This window comes from Lepus europaeus, chromosome 2 (assembly GCF_033115175.1).
Source record: "Lepus europaeus isolate LE1 chromosome 2, mLepTim1.pri, whole genome shotgun sequence".
NCBI classification, from domain to species: domain Eukaryota; kingdom Metazoa; phylum Chordata; class Mammalia; order Lagomorpha; family Leporidae; genus Lepus; species Lepus europaeus.
In genome coordinates, this window is record NC_084828.1 from 91,107,314 (window position 1) to 91,132,549 (window position 25,236).

The 25,236-nt window shown below is 38.9% G+C and overlaps 1 protein-coding gene across 11 annotated transcripts in view; it reads right to left on the bottom strand.

The window, feature by feature from the left end:
- LPP (LIM domain containing preferred translocation partner in lipoma) overlaps positions 1–25,236 on the bottom strand; it is a 742,983-nt gene that overhangs the window by 294,810 nt on the left and 422,937 nt on the right. For all 11 annotated transcript variants that reach the window (XM_062210203.1, XM_062210206.1, XM_062210207.1 and 8 more), the window contains one exon: positions 3,549–4,232. In XM_062210203.1, the coding sequence (XP_062066187.1) occupies positions 3,549–4,232 (684 nt within the window). The remainder of the gene's footprint in view (positions 1–3,548; positions 4,233–25,236) is intronic.

The following is a 25,236-nucleotide window of genomic DNA, read 5'->3' on the forward strand; positions in this document are numbered from 1 at the left end:
ATCTCACTTCAGAGACTTGTGAAGACAATGTGTAACATCAGCAACATGAAGCTGATGTTAGCTGGGGTATGAACCAGCAAAAAGATTCTGCTGTGTCTTTAAGAGGACTTCCACTTGGGAGGGAATACTTCTCCCTTACAAAGACTTGCTTGTAACAATATTTTTCAAGGAACTCTGTGCAGACGGTACAGGAAACACATTACGGCCTACTGTAGCATGCAAATTCACTGCTCAGCACATTATGGGAACACAAGTATAACTGTGGTTCCATAAGCCTGGCAGTTCTGGTTCAGTCTCCTTCCTTTTTTTTTTTTAAGATTTATTTTTATTTATTTGAAAGAGAGTTACAGAGAGAAGTAGAGACAGAGAGAAAGGTCTTCCACTCACTGGCTGACTCCCCAGATGGCCGTAACCACTGGAGCTGTGCCGATCCGAAGCCAGGAGCCTCTTCCGGGTCTCCCATGTGGGTGCAGGGGTCCAAGGACTTGGGCCACCTTCTACTGCTTTCCCAGGCCATAGCAGAGAGCTGGATCGGAAAAGGAGCAGCTGGGACTAGAACCGGCACCCATATGGGATGCCAGCACTTCAGGCCAGGGCGTTAACCCACTGCATCATAGCTCCAGCCCTCTTCCTTCCTTTTCTTGCATTTTCTTTCCCATCCTCTCTTTCCTTTCACTCCCTTCTTTTATTCTGCACTATGACATAGGGATATTAATGCAGTTTGTCATGATTATAGAGATTTCTTTCTTGCCTTTTTTTTTAAAATTCCTTAATGAGTTAAATGCCAAATTCCCCAGAAATTCTCAGTGTAATAAAAGATAATTGATTTATAGCACAAAAGTAAGTTTTCCAACAGTGACCAGAAAGTTAGAAATAAATGAAACCCAATTGAAAAGCCAAATAGTCCTCACTTGACAATTTAGTCCTTGGAAATTTCCAAAGCCTTTTGCCATCATTAATTAATTAGTAAAGATGATGTCCTTCTTTGTTGAAGTTGGAAGCATGAAATAAAGAAGTCTAGATCTGGGATAAGAATTAGGAGTTCATTTTTCAAGCCAGCAGTCACATCACTAAGCCAAACATAGTCAATATACAGACAATAAGGGCCTCTGTGCACAGGTGCAGTTGAATACAGCAGTGTTTGGCTCCAAGACCCATCATGAAAGAGCTCACTCCTTCAACAGCCAATATCCCCACAACACACACAAAACATATCTGTAGCTTCATCAGCCTCTTTCCCCTCTCCCGAAGCACCAACAGATGGCTAAATATCAACCTCAAACCACTCTCCTTAATAATCCCAGAGAAAAGTACATGATTTTATTTTCATTTTAAAATGCACAATTTAATGTGATATGAAAACACATGACACTGTTGCAAAACAAATATTTCAAAATTTTTGAAAATGACATGATAGCCACTGATATTCAAAATCCATAATAATGTAATAGATTAACTTGTATAATTACCTTTCTCAAAGAAGCAAAATAAAGATGTATGCTTTCTGGTAGTGGTCAATAAAAATTCATTCCATAACCCTGAGTAGGCTGGTGAGGACAGACCAAACACCAGTGATGTGGCTGTACTCTACAAGTTAGTGCCAGTCCCTGTAGTGGGCAGTGAATCTTTTTCTTACACCAATGGATTGGTTCCAGATGTTAAACAGGGTCCATGCAGAGTACACAGTGGGCAAACAGTAGCCTTGAAGACTGACTCAGCACTGCTCACCGGAGCATTCCCCCCTCCTCCTCCCTCGCTTTTTGTCATGTCACATTCTCCATGTGGAGTGACAGAATCCTCAAACCAATCAGATACTCCTCAATCTATCTCCATCCCTTAGGAGCATCATCCAGTTTAGCCGGGCCAAGGCAAAACTGCATACCTGTCTGAACTAAAATGTTGACAGCAATTGTTCGACTCCAAACCTGTATTTCACTGTAATCTTCCACAGGGGAAATGTGCATCTGTGTATCAGATGTACAAAAGTGAGGTAAAGTTGAGTAATCTCCACTCTTTGAGCTGGTTGCTGCAAGGGTCAAAAGGGACTACTGCAAATACACTGTGGTGTTAACAAAGGTTTGTTCCACTTGGCTATTTTGGGCAAACCCGAGTTAAAAAGACCTAACTTTAAAAACCTTAACAACGGAAACCGTCTTTAGAAACAAAGAGTTTCCAAAATCACTTAAAATTTTAACTTGTACTCTTTACATGGGTTTATGATCGCAGCTGCTCCACTCACATGTAAGGGTCACACCTGAGGCTGATGGATTCCTCCAGCAATTCACAGACCTTGCTTGTTTGGAGCACCATTAACAGAGCTGAAACACTCATGTGGGAATAGTGGTTTAGTCAACATTCTACCAGGGATTTCATTGTTACAATGTCAAATATGTCAACAGATCTGCCTGGAAGTTGAAAAATCTTGTCAAATATATGGAGAAGATTAAAAAATATAGTCTAATCTATTACCCAGTCCATGCCCCTACACTTATATTTTGGCTTCTAGCTAAGTGAGGGCTCTCAAACTTCTGACTTGTTAGAGCTCAGAATAGAAGGGAGGACCCTGTTCCAATCCCATGGCTGGAAGATAACCCAGGACATCTATTTTTCCCCTTCCAAGTAATTCGTGTTGCTTCTTTGTGTACCATCAGAGGAAACTACATTGTGTTGATTCTGGTACTAATGGAAAATCCAAGCTATTGTCAGTAGGGATGTAGAGTATTGTATCTTACACATTTAGAAGGAACATTTAGATTTACTAGACATACATTACTGACAAATCAAACAACAAAAGATACTTATAAAGAACTGTTAACCTTGCTCAACAGGGTTAAAAGCTGAAGTCTAAGATTCTTCCAGGCGGATCAGTAATGTGAATAAACAAGTGGCAACAAACAAGTCCCGATACACAGCAACCCATTCCCAAAGGAAATTTTAGTCAATGTGACGGCATTAACCTAGCCATGCTTGGCCTCACCTGCCTTCTGGGTTGCTGGCCACTTATTGTGTCCCAGGTGCCACTATGGTACTAACATTGCTTGAGTTTTGGCTGCTTTCTCATGGGCATAGAGAGAGCAGCCTTTGAATTGGTCTTGTGTACCTCTTACAGATAAAATTCCCGGAATTTCTGGAGCACAAAGAGCCATACACTTATCTAGTGTCCAAGCAAACACAACATGCATGAAGGAGTATCTTCCTCATAGATGGATGCCTTGACCAATAGGCGGGCAGAGCTGCAAGACAATTTATTTTCCCTTCCTCCCAGACAGCAGTTGTCCTGATATTGGACAGTTCCTATGCTTTGGAAGATGATCCTTAAAGACTGAACAATTAGTTCCATTGGCTAGTAAACGAGTCATATTAGTAACATTATTGGCAAATAGGATCTTCTTCTTTCTCCTACTTTACTCATGCTTTCTTGGGATTGCACTTGCTAATGAAATAAAATAGCTCACACACTCCTGCCTGCCTCAGGCACTGCTTTCTGTGACAGGTGATGAAGACTGGCATTCATGTGAATTACTATATGAACTATGATTGTATCTTACCTTTGGCTGCAGTGGTGGAGCACCAGGGCCTGAAACAGGATCCATCACATAGGTCTTCTTGGGACCAGTGGCTGTGTACATGCCGGGTGGGTTCTGGTTCCCTGCTACAGGAGGATTGTATCCTGGCTCCCGCTTCCAGGTACTCGGGTGACCTTGTTGACCATAGGCAGGATTACAGTCATTTCTGCCTCCATAGGAAGGCCCTGCTGCACAATAGGTTTCATAATAACGTCCTTGGTTGGGGGCATACCCATATCCAGGCTCAGGTTGAAGTACAGGTGGTGGAATATATGCATAGTCTGTACCAGGCCGAGCTGAAGGAGGTGGACATGGCCCAGTGACATGAGCTGGCTGAATGCCACAGCCGTGGGGCCCTGGGCAATACATCTGCGCTGAGGAAGGGCCCGCCATGTAATGAGGGCTGGGTTGAGCTGACTTCACTTGCACGTTAAAGGTGGGCCTAGTAGGGGTACAGGCCGTGGTGTACGAGGCTGGAACTGGCTGAGGCTGGGGTTTGAGTGTTCCTATTGGAGTCACAGGAATGGGGCCAGCTTGGGGGCCGGGCTGTGGTTTCATTGTAGACTTTTTGGTTGCTGTTAGAGGGGGTTGGTTTGGGATGACCATTCTCTTGTGTCCTGTAACAGGTGTGGAGACTGGAGGAGATGATGTTGAACTAGTAGAGCCCTAAAGTAGAAGAAAAATATGAAAACAAATATGACTTCCAATGAAACAAAATAAAAATGCATAAAAATTAATGACTTCTAATTATTGTTTATATATATTTACACAAAAAATAAAAATAAGGCATGCCCCTGCCCTAAAAATTTTGAACTTACATTCAGTTATGTTTTGTGTACTACCAATGAAAAATTGGAGAAAGAAATTAAGGAAATAACAATAAACATCCAGAATCAATAAAACATCCAGGAATAAACTTACCTAAGGTGATAAAAGACATGTATACTAAAACTACAAAACATTGATAAAATAAATTAAACAGGACATGATGGAAAGGTATTTGTGTTCATGGATTGGAAAAGTTAATATTGTTAATTTCCATATATCCAAATTTAACCTTAAATTTATGTGCAGTATCTATCACAGCACTAATGGCTTTAAAAAAACAGAACTAGAAAGGAGAACACTAAAATTCATATGGAATCATAAAAGATCATAAACAGCCTAGTGAATCTTGAGGAAGAACAACATAGCTTGAGGCATCAAAATTCCTGATTTCAAAATATGTTACAAAGCTATGATAATCATAACAATATAGTATGGCCCTAAAGACAGACATGCAGACCAATGGAACATAACAAAAGGTATAAAAATACACACACACATGATCAAATGATTGTCAACAGGGTGCCAAGAAGACAATAGGGAAAGGACAGTATTTTCAATAGATGGTGATAGGAAAACTGGATATCCGATGTAAAGGAATGAAACTGGATCCTTATCTTATACCACCAATTAAAAATGGATTAAAGACTTAAAAGATACAAAATGTGTAAGATGTGAAATGGGAACTTCTAGTGGAAAACTTCATGACATAGATCCTAGCAATAATTTCATGGACATAACATTCAAAGCACAGAAAAGAAAAAAATAAGAGGAAATGTATTAAATTAAAAAATTCTGCTTAGCAAAGGAAACAATGCACAGAATGAAATGGCAATCCATTGAATGGGAGAGAAATATTTGAAAATCATATTATCTGATAAGAGATTAATCTCCAAAATATTTAGGGGCCCCTAATATCTTAGCTAATGATCTGATTGAAAAAAAATGGGTAAGTACTTGACTACACATTTCTCAAAGAAGATACACAAATACCCTAGCAGTATATGAATAGATTCTCAGTGTTACCAATCATAGGCAAAAGTAAATCGAAACCACAATCAGATTTCACTTCATAGCAGTATGAATAGCGACTAAATGTATTTATAGTCAAAACAAAACAAAAAAGGGCAAATGTTGGCCAGAGTGTTGGAATCTTACTACATGGTTGGTGGGAATGCATTCTGGTTCATCCGCTATGGACAATAGTATGCAGGATCATCAAAAAGTTAAAAATAGGACTACCATGTGATCTAGTATTCTAATTATCCAAAACAAGAACTGAAATAAAGATCTTAAAAATATATTAGCATGTGTTCATTTTAATGCTATTCATGATAACCAAGATATAGAATATAGAGATGCTATTGTGACTTTGTCAAAGAGAAGTAGCGAACTTGTGTCTTGACAAGGGATACAGACACACAAAAGGCGCACCTTGTCTGTTCTTGTCTCATGGTTATTGTCAATTCTGACAATGTAGGCATACATTCAGTAGTTAGTATATATTAGATTTTCTACAATGAACTCAGGGGAACACACACAGACCACACGTGCACAAATGCTATATCCCAGCAAGTTTCCCTCCATTAACTTCAAAGGCTTTTACATGTTAAAGATACTTAATGAATGTCTACTGGAAAAATATCATAGAAAAAGACTGATGGGGCCAGCGCTCTGGCATAGTGGGTAAAACTGCCACTTGCAGTGCTGGCATCCACGTGGGTGCCAGTTCGAGTTCCGCTTGTTCTACTTCGATCGAACTCTGCCATGGCCTGGAAAAGCAATAGAAGATGGACCAAGTCATTGGGCCCCTGAACCCACATGGGAGGCCCAGAAGAAGCTCCTAGCTCGCAGCTTCAGATTGGTCCAACTCCAGCCCTGTGGCCATTTGGAGAGTGAACTAGAGTATGGAAGACCTCTCTCTCTCTTTCTCTGCCTCTCAGTAATTCTGCCTTTCAAATAAATAAATAAATAAATCTTTAAAAAAGGACTGCTACAAAGATTCCTACAACAGAAAATTACATATATTAATACCTATATTTATGAATAAGTATAATTTAAAAATGTGCTGGATTTTCAAAATAAAAATATTAAATCATGATGAAACTTCCTGAGCTCCTGCAAAAGCAGAAAATGAAATGAAACATGAAAAGTAAATGCTTGGAAACACCAAATATTCCAGCAAATAAAAAGATTCACTCTGAATGTAGCTAAGTATGTGGACCAGGTGAGTGTTACTACTGTTCTCTTTGACCACAAAGAACAAATAAATATGCTTTAAAATAATTCCTATTCTTTATCCCTTCAAATTTCAATGAAGTAAATCATGTAAAATTGAATAAAAGCTCTCTATTTCTTCTAACTCTGCCTTTCAAATAAGTAAATCTTTAAAAAATACATATAGCTAAATATGTTATTTTTGAACATATAGTTACAATATGTAAAGTATTCAGAAACATTCCAGCACATACACTAGAGAAATCTTGAGGGAGATCGTCTCATCTCTCAAAAGATATCTGTAATATATTTCCTCTAAGGAAGTAATTACACCCACAATTGTGCCATTATCCATCATTCAAAAACTTTAGGAATGTCTAAGTGTGTGTGTGTGTGTGTGTATGTGTGTGTTCACCAAGAAGGGAAGACAAATGAGTGAAAACAATTACTCCTGAGGAGTCAAATCTCCATCAGTGTTTTTTTTATTTACTTGCAAATGTGACTGGTTTTCATTTTCAGAATAGTGACTTTTGAAGTGTTCTTTTTGGGGGCAGACTTCACAGCTGCAGGAGGGTATGCCTGTCATTAGCCCAGTTGCTCAGTCACTATCTCCATTTATAGTTAGGTTTGTAAAGTGTTCAAAATATGAACTCTGGGTTTCTGCTGATCTTGAGCCATTGAAGAGAAGCAAAGATTTTTGCCCTCTTTAACAAATTCCATCTATGCTATGGAACATGGTTGACTAGAAAAATCTGACCCTACATTTTGTGAGGTCTGTCCTCTGTTCAGAAATTCAGAGTCTTTCTTCAGTATATTAATAAGGAATACTGAATTATTAATCTTAATAAGGAATAATGAATTGCTTAATAAGGAAAAAAATGTGTCTATCGGATACTACTGGGATCACCTTCAAGGAGAAGGGAAATAAGACTCCACCAAAACAAGAATATCTAACCTGCTTGAACGATAAAATTAAATGACAAACGTGTCCCTTGAAAGGACAGTATCTAGAATGACAAGATCCCAAGGATGGCTCAAATGATTTGTGGAAAAGAGAAGTGGTAAGAATCAGGATCCGACAAAACAACACAAACTAAACCTCCTTAAGGAGAACTTTCCATGTACACAGGTTGCATATAGGTACAGAGAAGCCATAAGGGGCCCAGCAATAATTTGTTGATAGCAGGGTCTGGGTTGTCATCTCCTCTGGCTGCAAAACCACCAAGGTAGAGCACAGGAAAGAGAGGGTGGGATGGTGAAGAGAATTCATACAGGATTCACGACCTCTTTGATGGGCGGCTGGAAACCCCACACACAGCAAGCCAGAGGGACTTTCTGTGTCAGAAGACTCTGTCAGTGTCTCTCAGTGTGGTACTATTGTCATCTTGAGTTTAATAATGGCTTTCGCCATCTACCCATTCAATGTTAACAGTACTCCCTAATCACTGTGACAATTAGAAAATGCTCCTTTCATTCCAAACTCCCCTTGTCAATAGGTGGTTTCCTCTCTAGTTGAGAAACACTGGAAGTGAATTGTTAGCGAAATTTCCCTGAGAATTTTTACATCTTTACCTCTGGATCTGTCTACATCATCAGAAAGATTATATACACACACAAGCAGACAGGTATATATCAAATTTGACACATTTAGACAAATGAAGTACTAATTTTTGAACCTTTCTATGAAATTGTTACTGATGACAATATCAATATGGTGTCCAATAGTCCACAAGTAATGATACCCTTGATCTGACACTGGACAATTTCTATTTGCTTTCTCCAGGACTGTGTCCATAACTTGAAATATCTCCTATATTATGAAGATTCTCTTCAATTTTCTCTCTCTAGAACTCATCTATATTTTTAATCTGAGGCCTAAATATTCAACTGTTCACTTCAGGTGTCTATTTGGATGGTCCTCATACTTTTCAGATTTAATGTATTAAAATAGTTTCATCATCTTCCCTGAGCCCATGTTTCCTTGGGTTTTCTCATATGCCCAGTTGATGTTCAAATGAAAACACTTAAGAGTCATTCCTGTGCCTATCACTTCCCTTTACAAATTCTAATTCCTGTAGATCCTACTACCTACAGAATCACATAGCTTTCAAATGTACCCACATATCACCATTTCCACTGCTACTGTCCCATTCTGCCATTTTTCATCAAGTGTTCTCTAATAGCATCCAAACTGATCTCCCAGTGTCAACTCTTCTTCCTTTTCAATAAGCCCCTTTTTCAGCAGCCAGAGTGATTTGTCTCAAATATAAATCTAATCACATTGATTTTATGCCTTAAAGTCTTCAACAGGTGAGTAGATTTGTGGGTGCAAAACCACCTCCTTTACTCTCCTTGAAAGCAGCCTGTGATGTTACTCTTACGTTTCATATCTAACATACCAAGATCTTTCACACCTCACAGATTTTGCACATGAACTTCCAGGATCTCCCTGAATTATTTTCATTTTGCTTGCTTAATTCCTAGAAATCCCTTAGGTTTCAACCTGTGTATTGTGGTCCTCAGTGAGTTGGTGGCTGATTTCTCTAGCACAATGTTTACATTTCTCTGTTTGTATCATACATGCATGTGTCTGTTTCCATAGTGGTAGAGATTGGCTCTTTTATTCACTGCTGTTTCCCCTGATAGCACATAGTAGGTATTTAACAAATATTTGATGAATGACTAAATGTGTGAATGAATGGGTCTCCCCAGAAAAAATGCAATCTCAACAGATTACAACTAATTATGCGAAATATTAAATATGTAATTTCCTTTATTGACTTGACAATCAAGAAACTTCGATGAATTCAGTACATGTTTAATTAAAGTAGTGTCATTTGTTTCCCATTCCTCTAAATGGTTTAATGATTTTACTTTTGGAATTTATCAATACTACTATCCTACAAATAAGCATTTGAGGTGTTGATTTTCAATTTAATAGTCATACTCTATACAAAAGTTCTACTGCATACAGACTCAAGTAACTCCTGGTAATAAGTGAGGCACAAATCTGAAACTTACTAATAAAAGAGACAAATACATTTTCAAATAATTTTGAACAATTGAGGCCAGCGCCGCGGCTCACTAGGCTAATCCTCTGGCTGTGGCGCCGGCACCCCAGGTTCTAGTCTCGGTTGGGGCACCGGATTCTGTCCCAGTTGCTTCTCTTCCAGTCCGGCTCTCTGCTGTGGCCTAGGAAGGCAGTGGAGGATGGCCCAAGTGCTTGGGCCCCATACCCTCATGGGAGACCAGGAGGAAGCACCTGGCTCCTGGCTTTGGATCAGCCAGTGCCCCAGCTGTAGCATCCATTTGGGGGGTGAACCAACGGAAGGAAGACCTTTCTCTCTGTCTCTCTCTCTCACTGTCTAACTCTGCCTGTCAAAAAAAATTTTTTTGAACAACTGAAACAAAATACATTTTCAATTAATTACCAGGTAATCATAATACCCCAAATTATAGAAATTCAATCCAAATTATTTATTCAATAAAAATGTATTCAAAGTGTCTATGTGCCAAGTGCTGAGTTAGTGAGCCACATGAGACAAAGGAAATCAGTCACTAGACCCAGAAAATGGAAGCTATTTAATGCTTTGGGCAAAATCTGATGTGATGACTAACCACTTAAAAGGGGAAAGTGGTCCCTTAAGGTCAACATGTAAACAGCAACCTAAAACTTCAAACCTTTTCCTTTCAAATAAATCATTTAATAAATATCTGAAAGGCAAAGTGACAGGGAGGGAAAGAGGGAAATTTTCCATCTGCTGGTTCACTCCCCAAATTGCCACAGTGACTGGGGAAAGCCAGGAGTAGGAACTCCATCCTGGTTTCCCACTTGGGTGACAGGTGCACAAGCATTTCAACCATCTTTTACTATTTTCTTAGGCCCAATAGCAAGAAGTTGGGAAGGAAGTAGTGCTGCCAGGATTAGAACAAGTGCTCTGATATGGATGCTAGGGTTTTAAGCTGAGGCTTAGCCTGCTGCACTACAGTGCCGGCCCCCTTCATTACACATTTATCCCATCTACCTAGCGACATGAAAAACTACTTAAGATGTCTAATGAGAGCACAAATGTAAAACGAAAAACACAGAACATGAAAATACTCATTTGTACAACATGATCAAAGCTACATAGAATGGTATTTCCATCTGGGCAAAGAATCAATACAAGATGGAAAGGAGGCTGGCTGACTTATTAGAAGATTACAGGTATTTTAATTTTGATTTCATTTTCATGACATTTGTTTAAAGTCTTCTCAAGAAGACCTGGTGAAGTGTTTTTCATGTGTTAATTGTCCACTTGGTATGGGTGCTCCTGAGGCAGGAAACACATACTAAAATACCTACTGGTGAACAAAAAATAGTATAGTGATAGCGCACATTTATATAACATCAACTTTGCATAAACATTCTGTGTTGGACGCTGCTTACACATAATCCCTAGCACCAATCATTATCTTACTGTCTCTGTGATCTGGAGGAGAATACTGAAACATGGAGAGATCAACCCCTGCCCCAGGTATCGACTATCAGGTGACAGATCCAGGATTCAAACCCAGGTAAACAAAGCTCCATATTTTATGTAATGAAAGAGTGACAGACCAGATGCAATAAAACATAAGAGGCCTTCTTTGTCCATTTGTAGCTTTCCTATTTTTAAGAGATGAAGATGTGAATAGAGAACTACATTACTGTGCTGGAGGAAAGACAACTGAGTAAATGGGAAAATGCACAGCAAACAACGCTACTCACTGTGGGTATCCGGGAAACTATACAGGGGGTGCGGATGGTGTCTAACTGAGGAGCTCACACTCAAAGGCAGCTACTGTAAACTGTGCCACTAATACCTGCCACATAGAACACAGACCTAATACCACTTTTCTGAATGCAAAGCTTTACTCCATTTTTATTTTTACTTATTACTACTATGTTTTGCAAACACCAGGGAGTCAAACAAAGGATTTCTGGAGGTCAAACGCAGTACAGGAGGTATGATTGCAACTTCTGTTTTAAGTACGGACACTGGCAGACGGAAATACCTAGGGTGACCTAGGCAAGGAAAGGGTCAGCTCCCAACTCAAGGAATCGTCAACCATTTCAGCTTTGCTCCTGTCTACAGTTGACGACGCTGGAAAAGTCACATTACTTCTCTAGACTGACCCCTCGTCTGAACAATGAGATCACAGAACATTCCACTACTTTTCTCCTTCTGCTTTCAAAATCATTTATATTTTCCTTCAATAAACATTTTTCTATATAGCCCACATAAAAGCTGAACTTCATTTGTTGAAGCATAGACTTGAGGAGAATCTACTTGCTCCCTGCTCTTCTAATACTTCTATATAGAAGACACTGTGACATTCAAAATTGTGATAATTACTAGAGTAAGTTCTGAATGTTTGCAATGAAAAGTTAATGCCCAATAACAGCTTTTCCTGATTATTAAGAATTCGTATCAGGAAACTACTTAACACATAATAGCTGAATAAATGAATGGATGGATTGGTTTAAGAGTTTGCACAGCGAGGAAAAATGCAAACACCACTTACTTGTTTCAGTTACGGATGCTATGCCTCATTTGCTATTTGTTTTTCCTCAATAGAAATTACATTGTTATTTTTCCGTAGCTCTGATTTTTGCTTTTTTGAATGTGCTTCCTAATTATCTTCCATAATTCAGGTTCAGTATCCTCAGCTCTACTGCTCTCACCTGGTGCACTCACATTAATCCCATAGAAGGAAAAAAAAAAACATACAGATTAAGAGTGCAGTGTATTAATATACTACAGTAATTTAGAGAAGAGTTTCTCAGCTCTGATTGCACAACACAATCCTACAGGGCTCTTTAAGTACAAATTGTTAAAGACCACCGACTCTAGGAAGTAAAATCTGGGAATTACAAAGGGGAGGTAATGTGGATAATTCCCAGTTAAAACTGGGGTTCAGAACCACTTTTTGTACTTTTGTTGAAATAGAACAGGGGATTTACCTGGAGTTCGAGCCCATGTCAGGAAGGAGATACTCAAATGTCCTTCGAAGGACAATGTTTATAAAATTTGTGTTTAGATACTAGATTAATAATTGCTTCAATAAAATCTTTTCAGATAATCTGGGGGGTAATTTGGTACAAGGAATCAAAATTCCTAGCAGTATATTTTTTCTAAGAATTATTTTATTTATTTGAAAGACAGAGTTACGAGAGAGGTAGAACCAGAGAGAGAGAGAGAGAGAGAGGTCTTTGATCCGATAGTTCACTCCCCAGTTGGCTGCAACAGCCAGAGCTACGGCGATCCAAAGCCAGGAGCCAGGAGCTTTCTTCGGGTCTCCCATATGGGTGCAGGGGCCCAACGAGTTGGGCCATCTTCTACTGCTTTTCCAGGCCATAGTGGAGAGCTGGATTGGAAGAGGAGTACCCACGACTCAAGCCAGTGCCCATATGGGATGCTGGCACTGCAGGCTGGGGCTTTAATCTGTTATGCTACAGCGCCGGCCCCCTAGCAGTCTACTTTTAAACTGGTAATTTTATTTCAAAGTATTTACAAAAAGGAAATGACCACTGACAGCACAAATGATAAGCTTCAAGAAATATTCATGGTGGGGCCGGCATTGTGGTGTAGTGGGTAAAGCTGCCCACTTCAGTGCTGGAATCCAATATGGAAGCTGGTTTGAATCCCGGTTGCTCCTTCCGATCCAGCTCTCTGCCATGGCCTGGGAAAGCAGAAGATGGCCCAAGTCCTTGGGCTCCTGCAGCTGAATGGGAGACCAGCACCTGCATGGGAGACCAGAAGAAACTCCTGGCTTCAGATCAGCCCAGCTCCAGCCATTGTTGTCATTTGGAGAGTGAACTAGTAGATGGAAGACCTCTCTCTCTCTCTCTCTCTCTCTCTGTTTCTGCCTTTCAAATAAATACATAAATCCCTTTAAAAAAGATATATTCATGGTAATATTTATAAATGTGAAAGATAAGGAAAAATTAAAGTAATCAATTTATTATTATTGTTTCAATAAATTATGGAATAATCACAAAATGAAATACTACGTAACCATTAAAAACACAGAAAAAAAGAGCACAGCAAAAAAGTAAAATGACTTAACATCATTTCAAAAAGGCTAAGATTTTTCCACTTGGTGATGTAACTAGCTCAAATATTTGTTTTCAACCTTAGATTTTCCTGTATTTTCCACATTAAAGACAAAAGTAAGGTCATAAATGGTGGCCGCAACCTGGTGATGAGTTAAAATGATATTAAATACTTCTCTCCAAAGCAAAGCATGTGATTTTCATTGGTGCCACTGAGTTCAAATATTGCTGCCAATATACTCTATTACAGCCTTTTCACTTTCTGATGGACACATAAACCACACACACACAGACAAACACATGCCCCTTAGGAGTCCTGCACAAGTTCTTGTCAGAGAGCTGCAATGCTTGCTCATTTCACAGTGCTGTGCTCTGCACACATACACTAGAGCTTGTGACGGGCTATTCTTAATAGTTCTGGAGGCAGAAATGGTAAAAACAGAAGTCTGATGTGGCACTCCAGAGTCATTTTTGTCTTAGAAGCTTTTCCACTTAATTAATTCTCACAGCACTTTTGAACAGGGATACGGCATTGTAAAGACAAGGGGCTCCCTGGACCCTGGAAGACACCAATGCCAGAATGGTTAGCTGTTTTTCCCAGAAATCGAATCCAATCAACTGGGAGCACTCAGATAGTACCTTGAAATTCTTCATTTCCTACTTCCTTGCTGTTAGACAGAGAGGCAGTAATCCAGGCGAGACCCCACTCTCCCAGGTTCATAAAAGCAGCATGTCATCACACTAAGAGCCCAGAGAGCCAGTGTTTGAAGGAGAACCCAAATATCTTTCCAATGAGATGGTATAGCATCAGTTTTCACTTGAGAAGCCTCTGAGGCTCCTGTGGAAATATCCACGTGCCCAGTGCACTCAGTCTCCCCTGGATAAAATGCCACCATGATAAGGGCTGACTCAGACAGCATGGTCTGTCACCTAGGAATGTGGTGACAGGGACTCCAATTTCCCTAGCAGGAAAGCTCACTCACCAAATCCTCTCTTCAACAGCCCAGGCTTTTCGCCAATCAGGCCAAGGCCTTAGTGAAGAATACCAAGACCTGAATCAATTAGCCCACAAAAAATAAATTCCAATCATAGTGAGAAAGTTATAGGTGTATTTTTACATGACTGACAGCACTGGAAGGCGGAATGGTTGTTTTTGCTGAGCGAATTTGTAATGAAGAGCTATTAAAGTGCTCATAACTTATGTTAGTTGCTTACATTAAAATGAAGTCCAAGATGGCTGAGGAAATCACAATACACTGGTGTAATAGAATGCTGTAAGCAAGTCAAAAGGAAGGGACCATGCATGCAAAACTTTTGTTTTTAAGAAAAGTAGCATTAAGAATGCAAATGTCTATTGACAAAGACTATGAGGAGTCTTTAAAAAAAGTTATGGAAAACGCACAGGAACAATCATGAACAATCATGCCAGGGTTTCAAAAACAGACTTATCTTTTAAGTCTACTTTCTATGAACTTTTTGAAATATTCATGTATGTAAACTGGGTATATTTTAGGGTCAGCAGATACATCAAAGACCTCAGCAATGTGACTGGCCAAACTAAAGTTTGTTGATCTTATCTACTACTTATTATGGTTCTAGTTATCACTATTAACTCACTGGTACTCTAGTCCAGTCCACTACAATTGGAGACCTAGTTAACCACAATAATGCAATGAACACACTCACACATGTTTATCTTTTTTAGAGTCTGACCTCTTATTGTCCTCTAGGTATCTAAATTATGCTGAAACTATAATATTTCTAAAATCCAAATCTGATCATTGAATCCTTTATGGAAGTCTTTTTCCCAAAGGCTTCCTTTGCTCTGAAGGTGAAGTCTAAATTCCTCCCTGATAGAACCATCCTTGTGTTTTCCATCCTCCTTTCCTGCTTCCTTCCATATGGGATTCAAGGCTCCAGCCATCTTGTGGACACCCTGACAGGGACACCTTCCCACTTGCTTCCATCCAAGCTGCTAACTGGTATTCAACCTTCAGATTTCCAGGGGAATGACACTTCTTCTGGGAAGCCAGTCTGGATACTCCAGGATTAGGTCAGGTGCCCAGCTCTAGTGCCCCTTTGATAAGCTGTATTTCTGTAGTGCATGGCAACCACGTCTCCAATGTTCCAGTCCCCCTGTTAGTTTCCTGTGGGTGAGGACTTCGTCTTTTTAGCCCAGTGTTCTATCTTCAGGATCTAACACAGATTCTCCGTAACTTTTTAATGAATGAGAGTTGCTCCAATAATGCTTTCATGTCAAATTTCATAAGAGAAAGATGTTTAATAAAACAATAATGGCAGTAGTTGGCTAAATTATAACCAGCCCACACTCTTCTGCATTCCCCATCAGTTTTTTGAAGCAAAACTCTTAACTATGCAGCTAAGAAGGATTTAAGTATGATAGAGGATTCTGCGATTCAATGTAATTAAAACTATTTCTGAGTTAGTTTATGCATTTTGGGTTTCTTAGCTGTAGGTAACAGGAAATGTGGTAAGTGTGGTTCAGCAGTTTTTGGTTATGAACAACGTCTATTAACAGAACCAACCATTTCAAACTATTACAACTACTCAGAGACCATTAAAAGACAAAAGGTGAGTAAAATGGGCTGGATCCCTTCACCCAGAAAACCCTCAAGTCCTTTAGGGCTTCCTCATTTGGATACTTGTGTCAGTGGCAGAAATTAAATGCAGCCACCTTTGGGACAGAGATCTGTAAAGAGTTATTTGCAGAGGTTTATTTGTGTTTAATTAAAACATGCAACGTTCCTTCCAGAATCAAGAGGTGTGAGCTGATTGAACTCATCAATCTCTACCTTCTCCTGGAGGAAACTGGGCTCAAGAAAGATTTTTCCAAAGTGATAAGGCTTTGCGAGGGTCAGGATTTGAATCTGGTTTTCCAGACTCTAAGACCACTGTGCCTAACTTCACAGAACAGAATGACCAGATTTGCTAGTAAACCCACAAAAAGGCAACAAACCCAGTTTTGTGCTTTAACAGAAGCAGACCTCAGAGTATAGACACCAGGCAGTGGTGTACGGAAGTCACCAAGGAGGCTCAATGAGGACAAGTTGGGTTGCTGTGTTTTCTTACTGGAGTTTCCAAAATAGTAGTGGAATTCAGTAAGGGAAGCTCCAGGGTGAGCAAGTATCTATATTTGCTTCAGTGGGAACAAACAGACCCTCATTCACACATTTCCAAAGGAATCTGGGGTGACCAGAAGTAAGGCAAAAGAGGAATAGATGGTGTATTACTGTCCACATAATTCCACGTGTAAAATTTGCTAAGTTCTATTACATATTTCATATAAAAATATGGAAAGGACACCATATTTAGAACACACAAAGCTCACAGCAAAGTCACTAGATATTTGCTCAATTTTTTTCTCTTTGCAAGAAACATTGATTTTTAAATGATCACTGCATTATTTGAATCTGAATGTACGTCAGCCACATTACACACATATATAGAACCATATTATACACTATATGAAGAAATAAGTTTTTCTCCTAACATATTTGTTCTCAGAAATGGAGGCTATTTGACCATTTATTGTAGATGGATAAAAGGGCTGAATCACAGAAGGGTATAATTTCTAAGGAGAGAGCACTTTTGCCACAGAGTAGGAGGAAGGGTAGAAAATGTTTTCATAAAGAGCGACTATTAGGGACAAATAAGAGCTCTATTCACAACCTGTACACATCCCTTTATCCTTGTAAAACAAGCTATGAAAGCACATAATGACTAACTGCAGCAAAATTACTCACATTCTAACTTTGCATAATCACTAAAATGGTTCTGGTTTTTTAACCCTCCCCCTTCAGCAATTCTGTACTTTTCATTTTTTTTTTTTCAACCACAGCACAAATGGTTACAGCAAACGAGTGTACCAGGCACATCTGCTGTTCCAGAAAGAATGCACTCTCCTGTGCCAAATCCATGTCTATCGGAAGAAATAAAAATAAATTGTGAGCAGGTTCAGCAAATGCCCGGATAAAGCCTGCAATGACCACATGCACTAGATCCATTTCTGGTAGTTGGTGTGGCCTGAAAAGGGTGAGGCTTTGGAAGGATGATCTGGAAGCAATGGTCCCTCTCATGCCTGTCTTTGCCACTCAGTCACTGAGTACGTAGTTAGGGTAGCTCCAGTCTAGATTTTCTGGCTGACTCTGAGAAAAATAGGATTCAGTTTACTGTGACCACAGAGGTGAAGGGCCCTTGGTAACATACTTTGCAAATACATGAACAGTCTTCTTTTCAACAACAGTGGAGACAAGAGCAATAATAATCCTGGTTTGCATGGTCCCCCAAGACATTCTTTGTTATTTTATTTCTTTATATGTTTTGGAAAGATTTGCTGGTAGAGCCTATTTGCTATTTTAGATCATGCAATGCAGTAGATACCCTAAGTTTTGGAGTATTAAAGAGATGTAGATTCTCTCTTTGCAAAATAACCACAGTTAGTGGGAAAGCATAGCTCATGGCAGAGACTGCCATTATTTTTAAAATGGTACAAGGTGAGCAAGCTCTTTGGGGGAGCAAGGGCTTGATGGGTAGGCCAAGAGCCAGGGTATCAGCATCACTGTGGAAATCTAGGGGATACACAGGTTCATCATTTGGGACTCATTTCTCCAATGGAACTTGATTCTGAGGGCAAAATGAAGAATTACTATATTCTTCATGCTTTTTGTTTAGAAAAGCAAATAATAGTAAATTCAAACATAAGTATTATTTGACACCACTTAAAATTGGAACAACAAAGCCTGAAAATCTTTGGCCTAAACAAATTCACTTACCTTCTTCTTTGGGGCCCAATTTGCTCTAAAAAATGAGAGGATGTTATTGAAATACTTCTAAGATTTCAGGTTGGCTTACTCAGCCTAAGTGAGATTTTTGATCTCAGATAAATTCTGATACCTGTGGACATTTGGAACGTGTTAAACTGAGACCCTTCTCATTTCCAAAATTTATTTTTACAAATCTCATGATCTGTATATGTTAGAGGAGGCTTGATGCCCTTATGTTATAATATTACAGGAAAATAACAGAAAATGACAAACTTGTACAGAGAACATAATGAATGTCTACTACATGAATTAAAAAACCCAACAATATAAAGCAAACAATACAGATGGAAGATACGAGTAGTAGGACAGAAGTATTTGCTTTTTACTCTTTATCTTTTATAAAATGAGCAAAAATGCTTACATTTAAAACAAAATAGCTTTATTTGTAAAGAAAAACAGTCATATCCCCAAATCTTCTGCTTTCAGAGAATGGATTGCATTTTCCCAAACCACTCAAAAGTAGACATATGATATTCAGTTGGCTGTTACTATATGACTTCAGGATTTATTTTGGAAAATGGTGTCATTCATCTAGGCATTGACCATCTACCGACCACCTTCCAAATACCAGGAATACTTGCAGCTACAGGGTAAGAAGTTACCATTCTTGGCCCCAATGCGTTTAAATTTAGCCAGGGACACAGGCAGAAGACCAGGAAAAGAGAACCTTTCTCAAATTTCCAGATGTCTGAAAAATCCTACCTGCATGCAGTGGACCCATTCCTCTCCCTTCATTTTTTTGACCATGGAGCTGAGTTCCAGACAGCCAATAAACACTGCCTAAGAGGGGTCCTATGCTATGCTGTGAACTAGATAATTCTATGAAAATTCTAGATAGTTCCAGACATGCTCCTGTCTTTGTGACTCAGCTTTCTCTCCAAGATGTTTCCTACTTTACAAAGGCAGCTGAATTCAAGCATTTCTCCCTAGTCTGTTCTTCCTCTGGCATACAACATATCTCAAATAAATGCTATCCCTTAGGCAATTCTTAAGCATTCTCATGTTTAGGAAACAATGTTGTAAACTGAATAACAGTAGTGAAGACTAAAATTCTTCTCCTTGGCCTATTATCACACTAAGAACAAGGTTGCACAAAGACTAAGCCAAGTTGGGCATCAAAACATTAATGAGCAATGAATGAGTGAACATATTCAAGTATAAAATTATTCCTCATTCTCTTAATTTTGTCTGTGTGTGTATATGTGAGTCTTTGAGAGTTTTAGAATGGTTGGCATTAGATAACTACAGGAACACGATAGTCAGCATTAGCTACATCATCATTTGTTGAGAAAGCAGAGAAAATCTACCAGGTGGGGTTGAGATGACACATAGGACTCCGTACCAGAGAGACAATTTACTACAGTTATTCAGTCCATTACCCAATTTCTTCACTCAATATCCAGTATTTAAAAATTTCCAATGAATAACATCTATAGATGATAGGAAACAATTATTCAATAAGATATTTTCTGATTATACAGAGATAAGTTAATTTTGGCTCTTCTGTGATATTTTAATGATGTCTAAATAAATTGGTGTTATTCACTGTCTCTTATAGTTGTGAAAGATACAGGTAAGCCTTCATATACAAAACTTTTTATTAACAGGGTGAAACACATTAGAGAAAATATGAGAAATATTAATATTCATAAAGAAAACAAAAAACATTAATCTAAAACTTTAGTGGAAATAGCTATTAAATTTTAGTAACTTTATTTCCAAACTTTTTGTTTCTATGTATTTGTATATATGTGTGCCTGGTATGGGTGTTGGTGTTTAAATGTGAAAGCTACTTATGTGCAGTTTTCTAACTTATTTTTTCATTTAACATTACATGAACGATCGACAAATTTAAAAATTCTTCAGAAAAGCTGTTTATAGTGTGGTAACCAAGTAGTCAATCTGCTTTAACAGACACGAACACTACAGTATAACAAACTTCCATTTATCATACGTATTTAATTTTAAAAACCAAGACCAAGAAGCAAAGCATTAAGATTTTTCCACTGTCCTAAACTATACTCTCCTCATTAAGAAGTTTGTTTCTCATATCTAACATCTCAGGAGGTGTATATTATATCAAAATGCTAGGTATGTGCTTCTAACAAAAAGGTAACTTCCCACCTACTCAATTTTCATGTATATCAGATAATCCTTCAACCAACCATATAACACACATGCAACCTGATCCATGCCAAATGCCTCACTGTTAAGTTTTTTTTTTTTTATAAGGTTTTTTTTTTTTTTTTTTTTTTTGACAGGCAGAGTGGATAGTGAGAGTGAGAGAGACAGAGAGAAAGGTCTTCCTTTTTGCCGTTAGTTCACCCTCCAATGGCCGCTGCGGCCGGTGCATCTCGCTATCCAAAGCCAGGAGCCAGGTGCTTCTCCTGGTCTCCCATGGGGTGCAGGGCCCAAGGACTTGGGCCATCCTCCACTGCCTTCCCAGGCCATAGCAGAGAGCTGGCCTGGAAGAGGGGCAACTGGGATAGAATCCGGTGCCCTCAACCGTGACTAGAACCCAGTGTGCCGGCGCCGCAAGGCGGAGGATTAGCCTGTTAAGCCACGGTGCCGGCCCACTGTTAAGTTCTGACATTGAATTTCCAAAGACTTGTTGTCTCAAGATATCTAAGAGGGAGCACCTAATAGCAGTCCCTTACGTTGTTTGTTACCATTATTATTATTACCACATTCCTTCCATCTCTGTAACAGGTACTTTGTTAGGAAGCCAGCTGTAGATGACAGGATCAGGGCTGGGTTGAGGGAATATTCATCTGAAGCCATGTGATTATGAAAGGCATAAATGGATCCAGCCACAAAGCTACTGACAAGAGTTTGAAGGAAAAATCCTGCGAGGGCACTAACTCTGGAGTTCAAACTATAGAAATGCTGCCCCAGTATATCCTTTTTCTACATCTTTTTCTTTGTACAATGGTATTTCCCTATCTAAGTATGTACAAACCAGAAGAGTTCAACTGGTGTGGCTGATTCAGTGGAAACTAAGAAAATACGCTTGGAACAATTTTTGTTACGCAAGGTCTAACCCCTAAGCTGGGGTGGATAAATGCACTTGGAACCTGTTGAGACTGCAGTCCATGCAGTGAGGTGATGTTACATTTAGTAGTCTATGGATCCTTAAGAAAGAGAGTAATTTATTTCCTTCATTTGTGAAATCCGTGTGACATGGTATTCACGTCCATGTCTTAACAGAGAAGCCAGACATCTTTTGGAGAAGCACAACAAGGGTATGCAAAGTGATCAAAATCATTTTACTTCTGGCCAGAATTCACAGACTTCATCTTTCTTCTGGTTCTGAAAATCATCACGTGGCTGTGGAGATTGCTCGATGAATACTTAGGGGTACGGAGGAGTAAATATCAAAGAACAATCACAGCAAAACCAAACTATACTGGATGTTTTGCTCCAACTCTACTTGCGTAACTAGAACTAGGACATGAGGGTCAGAAAGGGCCATCAGCTTGGTCCTGACCTGAGAGATTTCCAGTGGTGCTGAACCTTAGAATGAAAGGACTTTAGAGATCACAGGGCATGTAAATATTCATAGAACTCAGTTCTGGAGATGGAGCCACACTAGTCTGCTTTCCTACCTGTGGCCTGGGTTACAGCAGGGGACTGGATAACCCTTCAACTTTGCCACACTCCTCACCACTCCATACTAATTTCCAGTTAGAGGCTAGCTAATTTCTTTTACTTCTGTAAGAGGTAATTTTTTTTAAATTACTTTTTGTTAATGAAAGAATTTTACTTTAGGAAATATGGACAAAAAATGTAAATTTTTTTCCTGATGGTCTCCATGTAAATGAGGGACCTCCAAAGAAGGAGAGTACAACCTATGACACTATTATGAAACAAACCATATTTTTGATCTGTTTGATATCACATACCTGGATCTGCAATAATGAAATTACCCTAGGATAAATGAATTGTCCCTCAGCAATGAAGAACAAAAGAGGTTATTCAAGCCTATGTAAAAGAGCTCTGTTCAGTACAAGAGAAACAAAAAGCGGACGTAGAAATAATTCCGCAAAACACACAAAATGACAGCAATAACAGAAAGCAGAAACAAAACCAAAATCAAGCAAAAATGAGCAAACACAGAACTTCATGTCTACAAATGCAGCTATATAAACTGTACATTTCAAGTCTTTAACTCAAAATTTGCTTTCACATGAATCTACAGTCTTAAAAAATCCAATAATAAAATATCACATTATATTTGTGAAACTATGATTTTTATGACTTATTTTAAAAACATGGTCAAATAAGTAGCTTCAAAGCATAAAATCTGAGGTACTTTGAGCCTCACAAGTTTTCAGAAGTAAGGAATATTGTAACATAAGTTTTATTGTGGAATATTGAGTATTCAAACTTTATTTCAGAGTATAACCACTTGAAGGACACACCAATACTAAGGGTTTTAGAACATTAACTATCTCCCGGTAACTCACCAACAACCAAATCATGCAGGCAATGATAGTTCTCTCCATGGTCTCTATAAAGATCAAGTGAATGTGCACAAACCACGTTTGAAAGTAGCCTATGCATCTAATTATCATGATAAACAATACACTTTAAATAACACACATAAGAAATCTGCTTCCATTTTCCTTTAATAAGGAATACATGATTGTAAGTGAAATGGAGGGAGAAACACAAAAGGAACTCATGCATTGCTTAAATGGACTAAATGTAGTTCTTATTTTGGTTCCTCCTAGCCTCTAAATTTTTAGACCTTTCCGATGCATAAAAGTAGTAAGAATCAATGTGACAAGAAAGAGCATAGCATATATATGCAAAAGCACATCAAGTAGGATTCAGGGGATACTTCAAAAAGTTACTGGAAAATGAGAAGTTGGGTGTGGTTTATAGATTGTGATAAATATAGCATACTAACATGAGAGGTTAACAATAGGGGAAGCTGGGTGAGGGGTATATGGGAACTCTACTACTTCACAGTTTTGGTTAAGTTAAAACTGTTCTGAAATAAATGCTTATTTTGGTGCAAAAACTTGAAATACACATATCTATGTCATATAGATATGTGATAACCCTCCTGCCCTGCTCATGAATTAAGCCCGGGAACTCATCACTGTGTTCTTTGGAGTAGGAAGAAATCTCTCACAGGAGATCCCTGGACTGAGAGAATACACATACCACCAGTCAAAGAGGCATCACAAGCTTACAAATACCTGTAACATACAATGCAGAGTGTGAAGCAACACAGAGAGGACATTATGCTCTAAGGTGAATTATTCCCTGTCTGGCAGGAACAGTGTGGCACTCCGTTGTGGGCAGGGAGGATTGGGACACAGAGACGGCTGAGTGTGTGCACATTTGCACCTGCTTTAGAGCAGGAGGTTAAGGGTGCCTTTTCCCAGAGAATAGAGACAGACCAAAGGCCAGGGTATCTATGGAGAATAGCCACATGTGGCAGGAATCCAGTAACAGCTGATGGATAATATGTGCTAGTCCTCATCTGAATGCTGTCCATATAGCTGATAAAGAGACTTTTTATCACCGTTTGATAGATGAGGAAACTGAGGGCTGATGAACCTAAGCAATTTATCCAAGGTCACAGAGAGACCTAATGTAGGAATCTGAAACTAGCCTGTGGCTGCAGTGTGGGTCTGTTGGCTACCTCTATACAGCATCAAGGCAAGCACCCAAGATCAAAATGAGATCCCAGCAGATTGTGAAGGCTAACATCTGCGTTTAATTTTAGTTGACAAGTAACCTGATAGAATTAAGGGACACATATTGGGGCAAAGGAAGGGCAAGAGAGGCACACTAAGTACTGAAAATAAAAAAATACATGATGGGGACAGCAATTACTTTCTGAATAGAGGCGAGTGATGTTTCATTAAGAGAAAGGACACACACACCTCTGATGCAAACGAGTTCTGTTTAGCTGAGTTGACATTTGAAACATTCTTGAAAAAGGCAGTTTGCAAAAAGGTTATTTTATTGAAGCCCTATTGTCACAGCTCTATGTGCTGTTCTGTATCCACATACATTTCAGTTTAAAAGATGATAGTATTTTTAAATATTTATTATTTCTTTATGGTGAACACATTCAAAATCCTTTTGTTCAGCTATGAAAAATGTTTGAGGACACAGATAAGTTTACTCAGCTTTGCATATTACACAATGTAATAGGAATGTAAAAGGAAATAGCACATGACACCCCATAAATGTGTAACATTTTTATGTATCAGCTAAAATACATGACAGGATCAGCCCTCGTCTAGACTGTTGAGGAACAACTTACTATTTTATTCCTTTTAGTATTTTTGTTGTTGTGGTTGTTGTTGTTGTTGCTCTGTTTGTTCTACATAAGACCACTGGTTGAACTCTGTAATCAATGCACAATAATTCTTAGGCATTTAAAAATAACAGAAAAGTGATCTATGTTAAATAATAGGAGTGGGAATAAGAGAGGGAGGAGATATATAGGTTGGCACATGCTCACTCGGACTTACCTCCAATGGTGGAACTAGAAATGTGCCAGGGGATTTCAACTCAATCTTACCAAGGAGGCAGGTACCAATGCCAGAGCACTTGGTAAAGTGATAAGTATAAATACACAACCGATCAAAAAGATAGGGTATGTGTCGAAGAGATTTCACAAATAAGACCAGTGTAAGCAAATAATGAAGGATAGAATTAAAAGGGAGAGAATGATCCTGCG